General features: G+C 40.1%; 1 protein-coding gene across 4 annotated transcripts in view; it reads left to right on the forward strand.

Moving 5' to 3' along the window:
- The first annotated feature begins 730 nt into the window (after nt 1-730).
- Nucleotides 731-19,952, forward strand: part of PLXDC2 (plexin domain containing 2) — a 389,290-nt gene continuing 370,068 nt past the window's right edge. The window contains exons 1-2 of one of the 4 annotated variants that reach the window (XM_033100592.1): nt 731-858; nt 1,221-1,989. In XM_033100592.1, the coding sequence (XP_032956483.1) occupies nt 1,878-1,989 (112 nt within the window). In that variant the 5' untranslated portion in view covers nt 731-858; nt 1,221-1,877. Of the gene's footprint in view, nt 859-950; nt 1,113-1,159; nt 1,990-19,952 lie in introns of those variants that run through there. The other 3 variants (XM_033100589.1, XM_033100590.1, XM_033100591.1) reach the window with 3 other exon arrangements.

Genomic DNA, 19,952 nt, shown 5'->3' on the forward strand with positions numbered 1-19,952 from the left:
ATTTGATGGCTGAGGAACCAAGGCCCTAAGGTATTAAGCAAATTGCGCAAAGTCAGATAGCTATTTAGCCTGGGAGGTGGAATTTCAGTCCAGTATGGTTCTAGAATCTGTACTTGTAACCAATGTGCTTTGCTCTCTCTGCATTTATCCCTTTAAAAAGAGATTAACTGCAGAATCAGATATAAACTCATGAGGGGGGTGGAAAGGGTTAACAAGAAAGCACATCCGCGAGCTGGAAAAAAACAAAAACAAACTAGCTAGAGAATGCCTGTTAAAGCCCCCGTAGGAAATTCGGTGGGCCTCCTGTTTCTTTAAACTCTAGGCTTTCCCTCCAGCTGACACTTTACAAAGCAGCTGTGGCGGCGGGACCGCGTTGCCCCAAGCTACCTTCCTCCACCCGCCTCGCGGGTCTGGGGTCCGAAGGGGCTTCGCGGGGTCAGTAACCGAACCCGCTCTGGTTTGCTTTCTTCACACCCCAACTACTGCCACACAGGCTCTCCTGGGAATGGCGAACTCTAATTAACCCTTTAGCGCCCAGGAAGAACCCGCCGGCGGGCCGCGATTCCCCGCAGCTGGGCGCGAAGGCGGCCCGGGGGCCAGGTGGGTGCGGGAGCCGCCGGCCGGGCTGCAGAGGGCGCGAGGCGGGTGCAGGGATGGCTACCCGGCGGCGCGGAGGCGCCGTCCGGCACTACCCTCCTGGCTCGCCTTTCTCGCCGCCTCTCCCGGCGCTCCGGGCCGCCGGCTGCCGGGGGCGCGTCGGGCTGGAGTTGCCCTCTCACTCCCCCTTGCATTGCTCCCCGGGTTTAATCTCTCGGCGACTCGTCTGCCAACCCTGAGGAAAGTGCAGCCATTGGACAGGTCGGTGGTAGCTGCTGGTTGCGGGGAGGAAGGTGGTAAAAGGCTGGAGGAGCGAGTGGGAGGGAAGAGGGAGGAGGGAGGAGGGTGCAGCGGCCGATCTGGCAAATTGCGAGCTGCCTTCCCTCCCCAAAGTGTGGAGCAGGAGCGCGGGGGAGCGCGGCAGCGGCGGCGGCGCCTCCTCCGCCACCCAACTCCGGGGCTTGGTATGGTTTGGGGCCACCTCCTCCTCAGCTAGGAGGAACCTCTCCCAATAGGTTTCAGTCTGACTTTTTTTCCCCCCTTATTTCTTTCTTCTTCCTCTTCCCTTTGTTTTTTTTTAAACATTTTTTTTCTTTTTTTTTTTTCCTGGCTTGGGACCTCAGACTGCTGCAGCCTGAGCCTTCCCAGGGCTCAGCAATTTGGGGCTGCCCATCCATCCCTCCCGCTGCGAGAAAGGACGCGCGCCCGGCGTCGGGCGAAGAAAAGAAGAAAAACTTGTCGGAGGGGTTTCGCCAGTCCACAGTAACCCCTTTCGCGTAACCCCAAGCCTCCCGCGAGGGCCGTCCCAAGACTGGGGAAAGTTCCTTCCGAGCCAACAGTCGTCTTGGATTTGGAGGAGGCACCCACGCCGGCTGTGGAATTAGATCTGTTTTGAACCCAGTGGAGCGCATCGCTGGTGCTCGGAAGTCACTGTCTGCGGGCACCCGGGTGGCGCTGCCTGTGCGGAAGCGAGAGTTTGCGAGCCAGGCTGCAAGTGGTCTTCTCTCCCTGCGGTGGTTGTTCTGGGTCTAGGGTGAGGGCTGCGAGTGTTGTGGCAAGTTGCGAAGAGAGACCCGGAGGTCCGGAGAGGACTGCGATCCCCCCGTACTCTTCTTCCTCTTCCTGGCTCCGGAGTGTGAAATCCCAGCGAAATTTACAGAGGCCTCCGGGTCCAGCCGAGACCTGTCCGCAGCGTTAAGCCCGTCGTCCCCAACCCCACTGGGAACACAGGGCGCCAGGGCAAGACTGGCGGGGAGGAGGAGGGAGGTCTCGGCGGCGGCATGGCGAGGTTCCGGAGGGCTGACCTGGCCACTGCAGGAGTTGTGTTACTTTGCCACTTTTTAATGGACCGGTTTCAGTTCGCTGAAGGGGAGCCTGGAAACCAAATCAATGGTAAGATGCGCTTGGGCTTCTTGATTTTATGCTCAGCTGTAAGACCTCTCTAGTGCCCCCGTTCTCAACCCACCCCTTCTTCATCTGTCTATGCCCTTCGGAAAGTTACTGCAATTGCTTTTCGGGCAATCTTGGTCTTTCCTAATGGGGAGAAGAGGGTTGGCTAGCGAAGGATGGAGGGGACTAGGGGTTTTCTTGACGATTCGGGCTTGCTTCACCTGAGCGCCAGGGGGTGGTGCTGCCTCCCCCAAGTCTCCCAGAGTGGGCTCTGGTGTCAGAGCAAACCTCCTTCTGTGGACACCACACCCAGGAGCAGGCGTTCCCGGGCCGTCTCATCTCCGGCTCCCCTCCTTCCTAGCTGCGGGGATAAACGGAAACGAAGCCAGCGTGTGATGAGGTTGTGGCCAGCTAGGGCTTTCAGGGCTCCCCTCAGCTGGAGAAAATTCCCAGGGGCCGCACCTTTCTCCCCCAGGCGATCTCCGCCTTAACTCCCTTTCGGTGTCTGGGATTGAGAAGGTGCTGGAAGTGGGGCCGGGTAGGTGCGGCGGGGTGCAGTGGAGCGTAGGAGGTGGCAGAAGTGGGGCGGTCGCGCCTCTGGTCCCTTTGTCCTCGGCGGGTCGGCTTCGCAAACAGGCCTGAACGTGCCGGGGTTCCTGAGTGCCCTGGCATTGCCCTGGCGCGGAGCCCTGGCCTCCGCATCTTCCCTGTGGTAGCGCCTAGCGCTCTGACGGCTGTTCCAGCCAGGTGCGCGTCCGGCCCGGAGCCGCGCCCCCGGCTGAGCGCGGAGCCCGCGGTGCAGCCCTGCGCCTGCGGCCGGCCGGCTTCTCGGGGCGAGGCGCTGCTGAGCCGGAGATGCAGCTGCCTCCCGGGACCCTGCCGGCTGCCAGCTAGTGCCTGCGCCCCATTTCTGTCCCTCAGGAAGAAAGTGAAGAAACTGGCAGAGAGAGAGATTGAGAGAGACCTTGGCAGAAATTTGGGAACTTGGGTGGACTTGGAGAGGAGGTGAAATGAGGGGGAAAATAAAAATAAAATCTTGGCAAAGAAAAGGAAACAAACTTTCTGTTTAGGCTAATAAGGTTTTGTTTTAATTCTGAGGGGGGGGGGGAATAATGATTTCTCTGGAAATATACATGCGTCCACAAATGTCAAACATGAGAGTCGCAGATGGAAGCCTGAGGAGGGCACCTGGGGATGCCGGGGAGGTGAATCTTGAAGCAGGTCCTTGAATGAAATTTTATGAAGCTGAAATCTGGAAGGTATCCAAAACACTGTGTCTGCCCCTGGTGTAAATTCTTAGAGAAAGCACAGATTCTCACTCCTCTCCAATTCATGATTGGAGGCCTGTGTGTGTTACGGGGGCAGGGTGCAACATGACGACAACACTTCAAGCTGTGAATAAAATGTAAATTTCCTGGATGTTGATTTGTCTTTGTCACATATAATTGTTCTGCATACATGGACATAGGTCGATCTTGACTAGGTATTATTTACATCAGTAGATCATACCTTCTGTTTATTTCTCTGATACTTCTCATTGGTTAAAGAAAAAATATCACTTTTACCTGTCCAGGAAGCAACACATTTATTTTAAAAAGTGCAACAATAATTTTCATGGGCATATTCATGGGATAAATATATACCTTTAAGCGTGTAAGCAATTTAATTCATCCCAAAGGAGGTTAGAGTGATGTGTGTGACAAAATATCCCCAAGTTATTTATTTGAAAACTTTGGCACTGGAAGTAAATAATTCATTTACAATAAAAAATAAAAGAGATGTCAGTACATGTTTATTTTTTCTGAATTTTTTTCATTAATACTATATTATTGAGAACAGAATATATATATGTATACACACACACACACACACACACACAAAATTTACTCTTCTAAGTTCTCAAGTTGAAGTTCAAATAACATTCCACTGTAAAATTGGCCAGATAATTAAAAGGCTTTCCTTTGGGGAATATGAAATGCCTAAATTGTTCAGTGTAAATGTTCAGGTATTATAACCCAATCCAATATTTCTGGTAGAAAACTACTCTAGAAACTCATATATTTGTGGGATTGAGTAAAAGATGAATAGTTTTAATTTTTTTGACAATTTCTTTGGAGATTTATTACAAACTGAAGTAGTTTCTTTTCTGGATATCAGTCTACATATAGCTTTATAAAATAATCTTGGGATTAAATGGTTAGCCTACTGAATATATAAAATACAGCAATAAAATAAAATAAAAATACAGTTTCCTTTGTAAAATAGTCTAGCTAAAAGTTCAACACAGTAAATAAAGAAAAGTTCAACAGTCTTGAAATTTGGCGTGTAGCCATCAGGATTTTTATTGCAGATATTTTGGCAGGGGTAAATCTGATTTCATAATAGGAACATTTCATTATGCCTCACTTTAGTCAAGCTGCAGTTGATTTTATTGACACCAGAGGGCAGAGAAACTGCTAATTTCTTCTATTCCCATTCTTTCCCAGATCTCAGATTAATGTTCCTCAATATTTTGTTTTTCTTACGTGCATTATTTTTATTTTTCTGTATTTCAGCTTTTATAAGTGAGTGGCAATTTACTGTAATGAAAGTTTATTATGTTTTTTTTTGTTTTCATTGAAATTAAATATTTATTCAACCTCCCACGTGTGAAAAGACCTACACTTTGAATATATCCTTGTGGTTTAATAAGTACAGTGGAAAAAAACAAATACTCTCTTTTGCATAATTTTAAGAGATTTTTAAAAAAATACTGTGGAATTCCCAAAAATATAGATTTAAAATATCTCTTTATTAAAAGTTCATTATCATGGATTAAATTTTAGGATGAAATGTACTCTATGCATATCTGAAAGATATTTGCTCATAGTAAATGGTATATCTCAACACCAATATTTAGAAAAATAAGCTGAGAATTACTCTAAAATTTATAATTTCAAATTATCTCTTTGTTATTATACATTCATTTTTATATCATACACTGATTGAAAAATAATTTGGTAACAATGTCAAAGGAGAAATAAGTATTAATGTCTTGAAAAATTCTAAAATTTAAATGAGGAAAAAAGGCCTAAAATATGTAGTTAGATTTTGACCTGATTGTTACTCCCAAATGTAACTTAATGTTACAGAGAAGTTCATTACCAGGATAGAGAGCAAAACTAGTTTAGGACCCAAGGGAATTTTCACTTTTTAAACTCTCATATTGCTGTGTTCTAGAGACAAGTAGTTTCTTTAGCAGTTCATTTACATTTATTTTAATTGTTTCTCCAGTTGGATATTTTTCTATTATTTTCTGCTTTCATTGGAATTAAAAAACAAACAAACAAAAAACTTAGTTTGAAATATTACTGATTTGTGGAGTTTGTTATGAGTATCTCTGTTGAGACATGCTGTCACTATAAACTTCCTGTTTGCATGTGTACCTAGAGCAAAAGACATGGGTCAGGTTATTGGACAGGTGACAGTCATTGCTTGTGATTGCATACAAAAATTTTTAAAATACAAAATGTAAGAGTCTTTCCTATAGAGAATAAATAGAAGTTGAAGCCTGAGATTGGGTAAGTTTGGAATGAGACATCAATGTGATCTAGAACATTTATGTCAGAGACAACGTTTTTAGTTCATGGATGTCTGGGTAGAGCGTTGGAATGATTATAATTAGGACAGTTTATGCATTTGTGAAGTGTGATCTTTAGAGACAGGTTCTTATCAAGGAGAAGGTGCTTGAGTAAAGATAACAAAAGATACTCATTTGCTCTAAACAGATTTCTTCTCTACAGGAATCATATTTTCATGCAGAGATGTAGATAATATGGATTATTTTCAATTAGTTTTGTTTCAGTTTTTTTCTTTCTAAAAGATATCTCCTATGGTAGACATGGTACGTTTATAAAGATGAATGAATTGATCAACAAGTGTGATAATGGGATCTAAAGTCTTGAGCCATTTCCCTACCATGTTAAATACAGTCTCTTCACCAAGACCTTCAAAACCATGTGGTCTCACCCTGCTTTCCCACCCATCTCTCCTCTGTGTGTTTTGTAAACATTCTAACCAAATGTAGCTCCTTGATGCTCCCTGAGAATGTACCCCGTGTTACTATCTCTTTGCCATCCACCCTGCACTTCCTTCCCTAATCCATCTGCCTATCTTGTACTTTTTCTTACAGGCATATCTCAAGCGACAGCCTTCAGAAAAGGATGTGATGTCTTAGAACCCGCAGAGAACTCTACTGGTATGCCTTGATTAAGGCACTTGTTGGACTCTGCTTGCTATCTTAGGAGCGTTTTTCCTTCCCACGTCTGCAATCTCTTTCATAAATTCTCTTAGGCCACATCACATGTCCTTGAGGTCAGGGTCTGTGTCACTCACCTCTGAATCCCCTGTGACATCTACCACACAGGCACGCAGTAAATAGCTGAACTGACTGAACTGAGTACAATTATAGTTCAGGCCGGACTGTTGACTTGGATGTCACCTGGGGAGACTTTTTTTCTATTTCTTGCTCTATTTATGACTTTTTCCATCTATAAGATGGAAATGAGTATCCAGACTGGCTTCATAGAATAATAGTTTAAAATGAGAATAAGATCCAGAGGTCTGCCCAACTGTCCTAATGCATCTGGTGGAGGATATTTACCTTAAACCTTCTATTAATAGAACTTTCAAAAAGTTCATTCCACTGTTCTGCTACACTTCTGGAAATTCCTGACTGAATTTTCACTCGTGTTCTTAATCTAATGCCTTAAAGTACATTGTGTGTGTGTGTGTGTGTATGAAAATGTATATGTATATATGCACACATATATAGTGGTATTCGTCTATTTTTTGTGGAGATGAACACTATTAAATAATTTTAGTTCTTCGTGAAAGTACTTTTTTGAACTGAATTGTGTTATGCCTCATGACATTAACCTACACAGAAGGAGGCATTCAAACATAGTCTCATAAAACTTGTTATGGTAGCTGTTACGGGGGTGCGGTTGGTGGTATTGTGCAATTCATAGCACAGTCTGTTCCCTGAATGGCAGAGAGAGAGAGAGAGAGAGAGAGAGAGAGAGAGAGAGAGAGAGAGAGAGAGGGAGAGAGAGAGAGAGAGAGATAAAGAGAGATTTATTTTGTGTCTTAGTAACAGATATCGTTGTTCTTCTGAACTGGTTTGCTTGTGTCTTCTGGATATTATGAATAGTGACCAGGTGCATTACCTTTTAAGACTGAGTTTCTTGAAAGCTCAGTTCACAATTAGTGGCCCACCTCCAACAAGTATATAGACCTTCTGGCCTACATTTTGTATATTAGCTTGCCTGAGTCTTCATTTTATCTTTCCTTCTCTCATTTATCTTTGTCCAGCTTTTCTCACTTAAAATCTTGTCTTGTGTTTATACAAGACGAGATGAGAAATAAGTTAGACATATTTAGGGATGGGAAATAAATAGAAAGTAGTAATAAGGCCGTAATACTAAGGGTATATATTCCTAAATTGCTTTTCAGTTTTCTTTTAATCTAGTTCCAGCCCTTTGCCTTTATTTGGAGCACATTTTCTCAAAGCTTTAATAATCTCTTTACAGTACTCTGAGAGGTCTTTCTTCTTCGCTAAGGTTCACAGGATGTCTTTTCTCACTGTCCCCTAGACAATGATTTTGTTCAACTGAGGAAGTTCCTGCAAATGACAGACTTTAAGTAGTGATGCTTTTATTACGACAGTTTCTCCCACTATTTATTGGTCATATATTGCCTGGCAAAAGTAACAGAATAGTATCTGAGGAAGAAGATAATATAAAATAGTTTACATTGTGTTGGAACCAAACTTGGAACCACTTCATATTTGTTCTTTGGTTTGTTTTTATCTTTGCCCTATTTAATTAAAAAGGTGGTGAGATATGGAATGATGGTGTAGACTAGGTATTTAAATAGAATTAGAGGTCTGGTCCCGGGGCCTGTTTGGAATCAGTATAGCCTATTAAAGACTGCAGATCTGAACATAGGGTCAGAAACTGTGTGACCTTCCTTGAAATACAGACTTTTAATCCCTTCCTCCAGAGGCCATCCAAACAGATCTAAGCACTCTTTTTTCCCCTGCAAATTAAAATCGGCTGTCCCCACTGTTTCTGCTTCAGGCGTTATAGTAGAGAGTGGCCTGTGATTTTGTCAAGAGAGGGTCATAAAGGCAAAGATGCAGGATGACTTCCATTTGACTTTTCTGGACTCTTCTTATTAATTAATTCCTCCCTCTTCCTCATCTATTTTTCACTTATTAATTGGAAATTTTTCCTAGAATCCATATTGCTCAAGGTCTCATCCTGTAGATAAGGTGCTTAGCTCATTGAGGCTTTGAGAATGTAAAGAGACTACGAAGAATTTTCCCTGTAGATAAACTTCATAAAAATCAGAATATGCAAAAGTGAATTATCTACATATTCCGTGGATTGTTCAGTGATAGGAAAAGTCTAAACAAAGATGATGTATTTTCTGTAAGCACAATGCTTGGTCTAAGTACACCCTGGTTTATTTAGATTAGGATAATATATTTTTTGCTCCAGTTGGACTATGCAACATTCAACATGCAATGATGTGTTCTGGGAAGTAGTAATATTTTTCTGTGTGTATATGTGTCTGTGGATGGTAGTAGCTCCGAAGTTTTTCTCTCAAACCATAATCTGAATATCCAATAACATATTTATTTCCCTAAACCCTAAAGAGGGAATGAGATAGGCAGAATCTATCCTTTTAGAATATGACATTCACAAAGAGTGATTTCCAAAATGTGAAATAGTCTTGGTGTATTTCAGGTATAGCTCATGCTGAATGTATTGTATATATTTGCTTAATTCTCTCCGAGATACAAACATAGACTGTAGCTACCACTGACTCAATGAAACGGATGATTTAACTTGTATATTTTTTTCATTTGCTTTTTCAAAAGAGACACTGGCCTTACTGCAGGCACAGCTGGGGGCAAGTCCAATGTTATATCTGATTTCTTTTGGCTGTTGCCTCGCCTCCTTTTGATATCCATTTCCTTCAATACATTGAGAAAGGTCTATATACAAATTACATCAATGTAAGCTGCATTCCAGAATATTCCTGAAAAAGTGTGTGCAAAATGATTTTTGGTATACTGAATCATATTCTCAGCGCATATGCGTTCCTATTATTCAAAGGAATATTGTCTTAAACTGTCAATTTTAAAAAAGGCAACCTCTTAATTATTTTGCTGGTCCATTGTTTTATTTTTTTAATTAACTAAAGTATACTACATGTGCATAATTCTTCCAAGAATTATAATATCTGATATTAGCTATTTTAATTCTGATTACTTAGTATTGACATAGGTCCTGGGAATATACACCCTTGAATATTTTTTTTGTAATTTAGCCATTTTAGTAGATAGTCAACTTGTTATTAATCTTATGTCATTCATTGCTAATTTGCTTGATATTTTGGATCTATGTTTGGAATTTTAATTGCAATTATTTACAATTTGCTATATTTCAAGAAACAAAAATCGAACTAAAACACATATCTCTGTGTATTTACATTTTTGTTCTTTGGTTCCTGTTTGTTTGGAGTTGGAATAGAAAGGGCCATCCGAGTTTTTTTGTCACAAAAAAAACTTTTAAAGAATATTTTAATACCTATCTGGAAACTCTGGATACCCTATAAAAATAAAGTTGACTTGTAAGGTTAAAAACATGCCATTTCACATTTTACTTTGAAAGCATTCTTGCCATATTACAAAGATAATTACTTGATGTTTTATTTTCATATGCCTATGTAAGATCATAGGATATTATATATCCTGCATAATATACATGTGTATCTATTTTGATTCATCATTTGGATTTTAAACTTTTACATATTTTTAAAATGTTTATTTCTTTTATTCAAATTACACACATTTTATGAAAGCCTTTTGTTTGCAGTATGTGTATAAATATTTCCTGTATCAGAATATTGTGATAACATTTGTTAATATGGCAATACTTGCAAAATACTGAAAAATATGTTGTGAAACGATTTTGGTTGAGGCTGAATTGAGTAATAATTCACCCATTTGCTGTTTTGTACACATGTATGACATGTACTTGTGTTGGTCCTACTTTTCCCACAATTGATTCATCCCACAATTGATTCATCCCACAATCTTCCAGTTATTTTCCCACAGTTGATTTATCCAACCTTCCATCAACAGAAAATCAGTACTGTTTTGAACACTGGTACTATACATATACTCACATGTGTCCCTTCGTGTTCATATGCAGGAGATACTCAGCTTCTATTTCAGGTAGAATTCATGAGTTACTGGGCTTGTGAATATTCTACTAGAAAACATCACTCCTGGGATAAGCCCTGCTAGATCTTCCAAGATTAAGTACTTCAAAGATAAAGGTGGTGGAGTAAAACCCTGATAATTATCCCTGTACCTATATCACACAGTCTTAATTACTTCAGCTTATGATAAGTCTTTATATCTGATGGGGTGAACCCGTCTTCCTTGTTCGTGATCTTCAGAAGTGTCCTGGCTATTCTAGAAAGCGCTTTGCTTTTCCACGTCTATTTTAGAATAACCTTTTCAGATTTCACTAAATTTTTTGTTGGGTTTTTGCTTGGAGTCACAGGGTCATTTGGTAAAGATTTCAATTTCTAAACGAGTTGGAAACAATGTAATTTTTTCCCACAACATCTAATAGCCAGAACAAGTACCATAGTGCTTCCTGGCAAATTGTTAATAGTGGTTATTTGTCAGTGACCCCTTGATGTCTGTAGTTGAGGGCTAGTGATGTTTTCCTGATCGCATCATGAAACTACCATACATCTAATTGTTTCCTACGAAATCCAGTGGAGAATCCATAGGTTAATTAAAATGAACAACTCAACTAAGGCAAAAAAATGCTAATTCCTAATTTCTCAGGAACTACCAACAAATGAGGTCTGAGTCCCGGCAAAGACTACATGGAATTGATGGCATCTTTACAGTGTCACTCCACCAGCATTGTAGTTCCAAGCAAGACTCTAAGTTTGCTGCTTTCTGAGAAGTATCCTGGTGAGAATGGCAAAATCCTTTGTAGGGGTAGGATTCTCCTTAATGGTTAGGTAATTAATCAGTTCCGTGGGAGATTTACATTAAAGAGAGTACAGTCCCAATAGCCACCATTTAAGAAAATAGATTTGTGATTTTATTTAGACTCCAGGCCTTTGTAAATCAGTAGTTGATAATTTATTTGATTTGAAAATCCTAACTTCACCTCCATCTCAGCACAGTTTATGACTGGCTATTGCTCTGAACTCATGCAGACTGATCTGTATATTTTATAATCAGGCGTAAATGGACAAGCCGGGCAGGCTGTTTTATTTCTTTGTTATTTAGCCTTCATTATCTTTTAAACATCTGTTGTTCATTTCAGATATTTTTAAAAACAAGCATGATTCAAAGTCAATTCTGCAGACGATAGTCTCGTCTGGACATTGCAAAACAGCTTTATGCAGGAAGCCAGATTTGTGCAATCTCCGTTTTGTCAAGCTGTTTTTAGAAGAGACATTTGTAAAGTAGGCACAGCCAATAAGAAGCTGATTTTCCTAAAATCAAGCACTGATGTTTGACTTCAGACAACTTTTCTCCATCTCTAGTTAGTTAGTTCCCTTACCCTGGCTAGGGCAGGCCTTTGTGTCCTTTCTAGCCTAGTTTACTTCAGTAACTTCCCACCTTGCCTCCAAAATTGTCCTGCGGAATCCATTCTTCATTCCATAGCCTGAAAGGTCTTTCTGAAATGCAAATCTGACAGTGTTATTCCTCTTTTGAAATCGCCTTCCTGTCTTCCCACTGCTCCTGGTTTACCAATCTCGGTTCAAATTCATCACTTCCTCCCTTCTACTCTCCAAGTTTCTCACATCCTCTCCCCTGTGAAGCTACACATGCCACTCACTCTTGGAGCACCGTTTCCTCCTCCTTTTGACTATTTGTCCTTCAGGTCTCAGCTTCAACTTGATTTTTGGCATGTCGAATCATTTCTTTGTGTGTTTCTGCCAGCTCCAAGCCTGAGAAGGTGCCTCTCCAGAGTGCACTCTACACGTCCTTGTCATATCACTTATCATCAATAGTGTAATTAGTCCTGCCTGCACTTGTAGTTAGTCCTAAGCTGCCCAAGGTTAGAGGCCATATGTGGCTGATCATCCCTGCATCACCAGCTCCATCTATAGGAAGCCTGAAAATTTGTGGCAGGAAGCAATCGTGTTAGTGTTCCACTTGTATGATGGTGCTATATTTGTTCCGATGTATCATGCAGGCAGTTTTGTTTGTACCTTATTTGTACATATTTCTTAGGGCAAAATTGCTAAATCGTAATTTCTTTAGCATAGCGGCTCAGATTTAAATAGTGATTATATCAATATGTATATCAATACATACACAAACAGATTGAGTGACTTCAGAGTAAGGGAATTTGTCATACACATTTGTGAAGAATTCATGTGCAAATGATGGGTTAAAAATAATCAAGTCATTTACTAAGCTAGAATGAACAGAAAAAGGGATACTTTATAATGCAACAACTTTAATTGTCTGATAAAAATATTAAAATTGGTTAATATCTGGGGAGAATTCCGTAGATAATTAACCATTGGTTTAATTAACCAACTAAAATTGGTGAATTCTCTGGGAGAATTTCATAGTTAAAAAGAATATATTTCATAAACAATCAACGAAAAAGGAGTTAGGGCTAAAACTATGAAATTTGTGTAAACAGCTTTCTAGGTATTTCAAAGCTAAAGATGCAAACTGGGAAATATTCCCTGAGATGAGATATTTAAAAGATTTCCGGATACAAATCATTGGGCAGCCTTTTAAACTTTTCTTTTTTTTTTCAACAAGAGTCTAATAGATCTCTCAAGACTGCATTCAATAATGTGAGCAAACTCTTTTTAAGGTCTTAAATGTGATCCAGTTGCTGAAGTTTACATAAGTTTGGGTCAGCATTCTTCATGTACTCTATCAACAACTTGCATTTGTTATTCTCCAGGCAATTTTTTCTCACCCTTTTCTTTCTGTTTATTGTTATTCTTGAAATATTCTCCAAAGTTCTTCCTAATTCCATACTCATTTTATGGTGTGATCCGCTGAGATTTTTGTCTATCCAGTAACTCTGACCACCTTCTTCTGGAAATAGCACTTTCTCATTTGGGAATGCCTCTTCTCCCACTCTGCGTTGTTCTCCTGGGCCTTGAATCATCGTGTCATGCTTCCCCAGACAGTCCAGCATGTGTCCAAAAGGTGGCTACTGATAAGAACCGTCTGTCTTGGATGTCAGGCCATTTAGTCCTTCCCTACATGTTACATACATATTCTCGAAGAAAAAGGTTTTGTTTTGTTTAGTATAGGAGTTGCTGCATTAGGATGATACAAGTCTAAAGCCATCGGCAGTTTTAGACGTCCCAGTGACATACACCAGAAAATTCCAGTTTTGAGTTGAGCTTTGTTACTTGCTACTGCAACAGTCTTTGTAAATACAACGACGTTTTCAATAATGTTGCTACGGGAGTAACCATTTGAGTGAGGACTGTTTCCCTCACTGAACTGTAAGCTCCCTGCGGGTAGGATCCATGTTTGCCTTTATTCTGTTTTCTTAGCATTTTTCATAGTGCTTGGTATGTAGAAGGCACTCAGTAAATAATTGTAAATGAATTTTCTGCCTGCATTCACTGATAGGGTGTCCTTTTAGTATTCATTAACATAACTCAAATTTCAGATACCAGGCGACATTCACCAGATGAGTCAAAGTTGAGATCGTAATAGATTCCTCCCTGTTGGTTTTCTTAAGTAATTTTTGTGCTCTTCTCATTGTACACATTATATTTTCTTACCTGGGTCTTGTTTTTCCAATCTTTCTTTGTGTTTAATTTGGTGTCTTCCTTTCATTTGCCCTGCAGTTCCTGTTATTTCATTTTTCTTGTGGGTGTAGATAAACTTTCCAGGCAATAGAATCTGAGAAAGCCTTAACTCTTTAATGGATAATACATCATGGCCTTTGTTAGTCCATTAATCTTTACCCAGAAGTAAGAGGCAAAAAAACCACTAAGCAGACCATCCCTGATCCATAGCCGATGCTTATGCATTTTATTTACTTAATACTTTTTACTGGAATCTTCCAGACCATCAACAATTTTAAAATAAAATGAAAACAGTGAAACTACATTTCAGACATAGCAGCCAGCACATAGTAAGTTCTCAATTTAAACATTGTTGACTTACTTATTGAATAAAGGCCCACAAAGGTCTGTTTTACTTCTAATAAAGGCACCAACTCATTCCCCCATCCATTCATCTATTCAATGAGTAATCAATACTTTTAAAAAATGGACGGAGGACTAAATTAACGCCTTTATTAAAAGTAAAATAGGCTCTTGCAGATTAATTGGAAACCTAGTCGTTCTATCTCATATACTTTATATGCGAGTTGGGGATTGCCATATGTTACACATTTATGTGTGATGTGTGCTTAAAATATATGACATTTTCATGATACGATTTGAAATCCCTTTGTAAAGTTCAGTTCGCCTAATTTTCATATTAGTTCAGCTGTTCATCCAATGGGATAAGGTCGGTTGGAAGATGTTTTTATTCAGTCAATTTAATTTCAGAATTCACCATTTTAGATAAAAATATAACATGGTTTCTGTACTTAAGGAATGTGATCTACAGGGGAACAAGAGCGTGGACACAACAAGAGTCTAGTTGGAGAGCTATGGCAAGCATGAGTATAACACAGAGACAAACCAATGCGTGTGGGAGCAGCAAAGCCAGGGGCTGGCCGGACAGGGTGGGGCTGGGCTGGGGGGCGGGCCCTTTGAGGAGACAGCATTGATTGCCTTAGGGTTTTCACAAGGATGCTTGTGACACCAGACAGACTTGGACTTGGGTCCAAGTCTTGGCCATTTACTAGTTGGGTGAACTTGTCCCAAACTATTAACCTTCAAAACCTCCATTTCTTCCCATCTGTAGTACAGGAATAAAATGACTTATTTGCCCAATAATAATAACTGGAGTGAAAATTTCCCGTTCTCCGAAGGTTGCTGGGGTTGCCATAGAAGTAGAAGGAAGTATGGAAGCAGTAAGTTGAGGGAAGAACAGAAACAAGAGTAAAGTAGGGGAGAGCAAGGTAAGGATCTGTCCACAGAATGGTGAGTAGGCTGAGGAGGCGTTCGTTAAAAATTTTTAAATGTTGATTATTGAGTTATCCATGTTTCAAACTGCCAGAGATGAAACGCAGTCATCTTTGGTTTAGTAATCACGTGCAGTGGTGCTGTTGTAGGTTTAGGAAAAATTAACGTCAGTCAACACTGTTGCCGATCATGTGAACGTTAAATGGCGTGCAGACTGCACCTCCAACAGGCTCCCACTTGCACGACCAGGTCGTGGAATGCAGAGCGTTGCTCTTTTCCACAATCCTCTCCCTCACTCAGCGATAGCCTAGGGCAAGATTTGGATTTGCAGCACATTATTCCAATAAAACATGCATTAAAGAACACTCAAAGTATTTATTTTTAACAAACCCATGTTGTGGAAAGTGAGACGGAGCTCCCAGAAACAGCTTTCTTTTCTCTGCCTGAGCTGAGGGCACGAAACGAAATTCTGCTGTGTCATCTACTTTGAAGCAAGAAAATAATCCTTTGACCTCATTAATAAATAAACTTAAGAGATTACACAATTCCTTTGGGTGACAAGTTAACTTTCTTGGGTGATGATGTTCTATTTATAAAGTGATCTAAAACGCTGCCTGTGTCTTAGTCCATTTATCTGAAAAGGTAAGCAGTGTCTGTGTAAGAGCAAGAGAGCTAGCTGTTCTAAGATTTCAACAGTGAATGGGAGATAAGAAATGTCAAAATAATAAATAAATAAAAGTCTTTAAAAATCCAGATCTTCAAGCATTTCATATTTAGCAGCTTTTCCAAAACTATACAGAGGCCTTTGGAGTTTTAGTCAAGGCCAGCCCTCCAGGCATGGGCAGTGGAGGTGGGTGTTTTCCTGGTGTTCTTTGAGAGTGATGGAACAATTCCTTGTTCCCAAGACTAGGAAAGGTCTCATCTACCATGGACAGATTTTGAACTCTCTGAAGGTGATAGCTGGCCAATGACAGATATTTGTCAGCTGACTGATACTCAGGTCTCTTAGAAAGGTCCCTCTGGTATGGGTGTGGAGAGCATATAGGAAGGGGCAGACCTGGAGACAGAACAGATTTTGGAGCTACTGGATTAATAAGGATGAAAAGTGATGAAGGCTTCCAATAAGGGGAGAAAGTCTAAGATAGTTTCCAAGTTCCCAGGTGCTTTAGGGAATAGAAAGCTTTAGACTTGTTGTGTATTGAGATGCTGATGGGACATCCCAGTGGAGATACTAACTCTACCAGCTGGTCTTGGATGAGATCGAGATGTGGAATCATCCATGTATAAATGGTAGAAACCGGACAAGAAGCATGAACAGGTGGAGAAGAGCAGAGAGTCGGGGTCAGAGTCCTAGCGAAGTGGTCAGGGAAGGGTGAGGGTGGAAGATACCAAGAGGGAGAACGAGAAGAAGCAAACTGGAAAGTGAGGCAGGTCTTTAGGAGGAAGAGCAGATCATGAGAATTGACAAGGAGGGGTTATCTGGAAAGTTAGTAAGAGTGTTTTGGGTGAAAAAAAAAAAAAGGAAAAAGTGTTTTGGGTGAAGGAATGGGGGCCAGCTGGTGCCAGTAGGAGAAGTGATGAAGGTGAGAGAACGAAGTAGTGACATGAACGCAATGACAATATTTAAAAAAGCATGGCTGGGAAAGAAACGATGGAGAGGAAGTAGCCAGAGGGAAACATAGGGGCAAGGGAGGATTTTGTTAGAGTAGCAGATTTGAGCCTGCCAATAGGTCTGGGGGAAGCAGCCAGTAGATAGATTAGCAGATTGAGAATGTAACTATGATATAAATTGAATAAAATATGTTAGAATTGTCTCTGGGAAGATGATCACAGCTCTCCCGAAATGTATTTGACTTGAGGAACCCTTTATTATATCACATGTAAGAAAATTGCTGTGACATCTAATAAAAATTTAATTAAGGCTTACATGAAATAACATTTATGTAACCTGAATCATTAAATCCATGAACTCTCTCAAATAAAATAAAGTTTGTTGGAAAGAGAATTTCATCTTAAGTAGCAGCAGGAAGAATGAATGTTTCATTTATTTTGTCAGTTAAGTCTGGGCTACAGAATGGTTGTAACATGATCAAGAAATAATAGCTGCATTAGAGGAAAGAGTATTTACAATAATGTGCTTAGTCTCAGGCATCTTTTAATTTTAAGCCAACATCATGACCTGGAGGAAAAGGGAGTAATCACTTCATTGTTCTTTTACCAAAAGAGAGACAAGGAATTAAAATAGGAAAGAGGGTTGTTTCTCTTCGCTGAAATTAATTTTTATGGCTTTTTCCAAGATGAATTTTTGTACTGATTAAAACAGTGCCTGGCACATAGTAGGTGCTCAATAAAATTTTGAGATCTGTGAGTTTTCTAACCTTTATTTATATTTAAGCAATCAAGGAAGTAAGGGTCAAATATTTTTTAATAGAACTTTGGAATTTTCTCTAAGAAACTGTAAACTCTTATGAAAGAGGTATTTATTTTCTCCCAATATTGCCTTCAAGGTGAGTTAGGGTTTTTATCAACAGTTGTTTTATAACATTGTTAAAAGACTTTGAAAGGACTGATTGTTATCATCTGTAACACGCTACCCAGCAAGGCATTCCTGACCAGCTTGAAGGTAAAAAAAGAAAAAATTAAGATATCAGCCTTATGCAAGTTTGAAATTAAAAACAAGAACAAAAGTTAAAACCAATAAATCCTTTTTATCTTAGGATATCTTTCAGGACAGATTATAAGTTTGTTTCTCTTAGTAATTGAAACTTTGCCCCATGCCCTCACTCTGTGTGTGTGTGTGAGTGTGTGTGAGTGTGTGTGTGTGTGTGTGTGTGTGTGTGTGTGTGTGTGTTTGCAGGTAGAGGAGGAGGCGGGTAATGAATGAGTGGGGAAGAAGTAAAAGATGAAAAATGACATGGCTCAGCTCAGGTTCTGATAATTTAACGATATTTATGGATGTACCATAGGTAGTTACTTAGTTCGTATTTTCATAAATGATCTGTCCTATTTTAACTTTGTAATGCGCTTCAAAGAGCAAACCAACAAAATGCAAAGTTAATGAATTTTGTTTTATAAAACACGCAGAAATGCTAATATAGAATATAAATGTGCATCCATCTACAGTGATCATTCAGCTTGTAACTGAATTTGTTAGGTCATTTATCATTGTTTGTCTATGTAAATTGCTTTGTCATATGCCTCCCTGTAAATCAGAAACACAGGTCTGTTCTTGTTTTTTTGTTTAGTTTATTTCTTATTCACTTAAGACACTTAAGATTTAACCTGGCAAGATATTAGTAAAAAAATCAGTATCATAAAACCACTTAGTCTTTCAATTACTTGCATTTTGTTGAAACAAGAAGAAAAAAATAGTTATGATTCAGTGAATATATGTAATTTCTCTTAGTAAAATTTTCAGACTTTAAATACTCAGATGTCTAATACAATACATAAATAAATGCTTTATGTATAAAACAATGAAAACAGCACAAGTTTTAGGTTTTTACATTTATTTGTTATCTTTCACCCTATAATCTTTTCCAACATGTTATAATAAATACCACATTTGAAATTTATAATCAACTAAATTTATATCCCCCCCACCACGGGAAAAAAAAATCAGTTGGTTAGTCTCCTTAACTTAGTGGAGGTTTTTGAAACAGTTTTAAAAAGTGTAAACTCAAGTGAATTCAAGTCAATTATTCAGTCCTATAGAGCAAAGATTGAAATATTGGACTGATAAAAAAAAAACTCAATTCGTAGCTTCCACTCTGTAGCTTCCATATTACCAGAAAGGCTTCTGGGAGGTCTTCTCACATTTCTTTGATTTTTCTGAGTCCCTGCATGTCTTATGTGTGCCTGTTAATCCAGTAATCAGTGGTACATTTCATTTTCTAATTGCTGCCCTTAGTAATTCTTGTCTCTTGGGTGATTGCACACCGTTTGCGGGGAGGAACACAGGCATTAAGTCAACACTTGTATAGTGATTTACCCTTTTTTTTGACCTGGAGGACTAAGGACATGGTGTTCTTCCCTTTTCAACAGTGACATGTTTGGGGTGAGAGTTAACTGCAGAGCTTACTTTGGGTTTGGTTGCTGCTAGTCCCTTCTCTGTTCCACCTGTGGGCAGTCCCATGGCGGGTGGATGGGTCCTGTCCCACAAGGGCTAGGTCTGGGTCATAGAAGCTATGAACAGTGCTGAGTGGAGCAGACACTTAGGGCGTTAGACAGCCATGAATTTGAACTCAGCCCCACCACTTTTAGGGGCTGTCAGTGGAACACCCGCTTCACTGTTCTTCGTTTCTTTCCATAGTGCACCAAAGGGTTGTTGGAGCATTTAAACGAATAGTGTATGCAGATCACTAGCTTTTGATATAACCTGCAACTACAATAACAATAGTACCTATTTTAATAAAATTAGGACTCTTGTCAGAGAATGAGAGAAATCCAACTTAAATTAGCTTAATCCAAGTAGGGAATCTGGGGAGAAACCTCACAGAATCCAAGGAGAATGGCATGGCTGGGCCTTGGGGACAATTGTTCCACTCTCTCCATTTGTCAGTTCTGCAGCTGTCTGTGCTTCTGCTCGGCTGGTCCACGTGGCAGGAGTGTCATCTTTAGCCCTCGGCCACTCCTGAAGGGCTTAGCCTGATACACTGCTAGTCTGGAGTTCAAAGTCCCGTCAAAGGACTTCTTTGTCCACCTCAGAACCAGGGCGCTGTGTCCAGGAGGCCAAGTTCCATTCAACGTTATCTTTCTATAGTATAAATGAAATCATGGCACTCCGTTGTTTAAAGCCTTCCAATTAC

The sequence above is a fragment of the Rhinolophus ferrumequinum genome, assembly GCF_004115265.2.
Source record: "Rhinolophus ferrumequinum isolate MPI-CBG mRhiFer1 chromosome 5 unlocalized genomic scaffold, mRhiFer1_v1.p scaffold_110_arrow_ctg1, whole genome shotgun sequence".
In the NCBI taxonomy this organism is placed as follows: Eukaryota; Metazoa; Chordata; class Mammalia; order Chiroptera; family Rhinolophidae; genus Rhinolophus; species Rhinolophus ferrumequinum.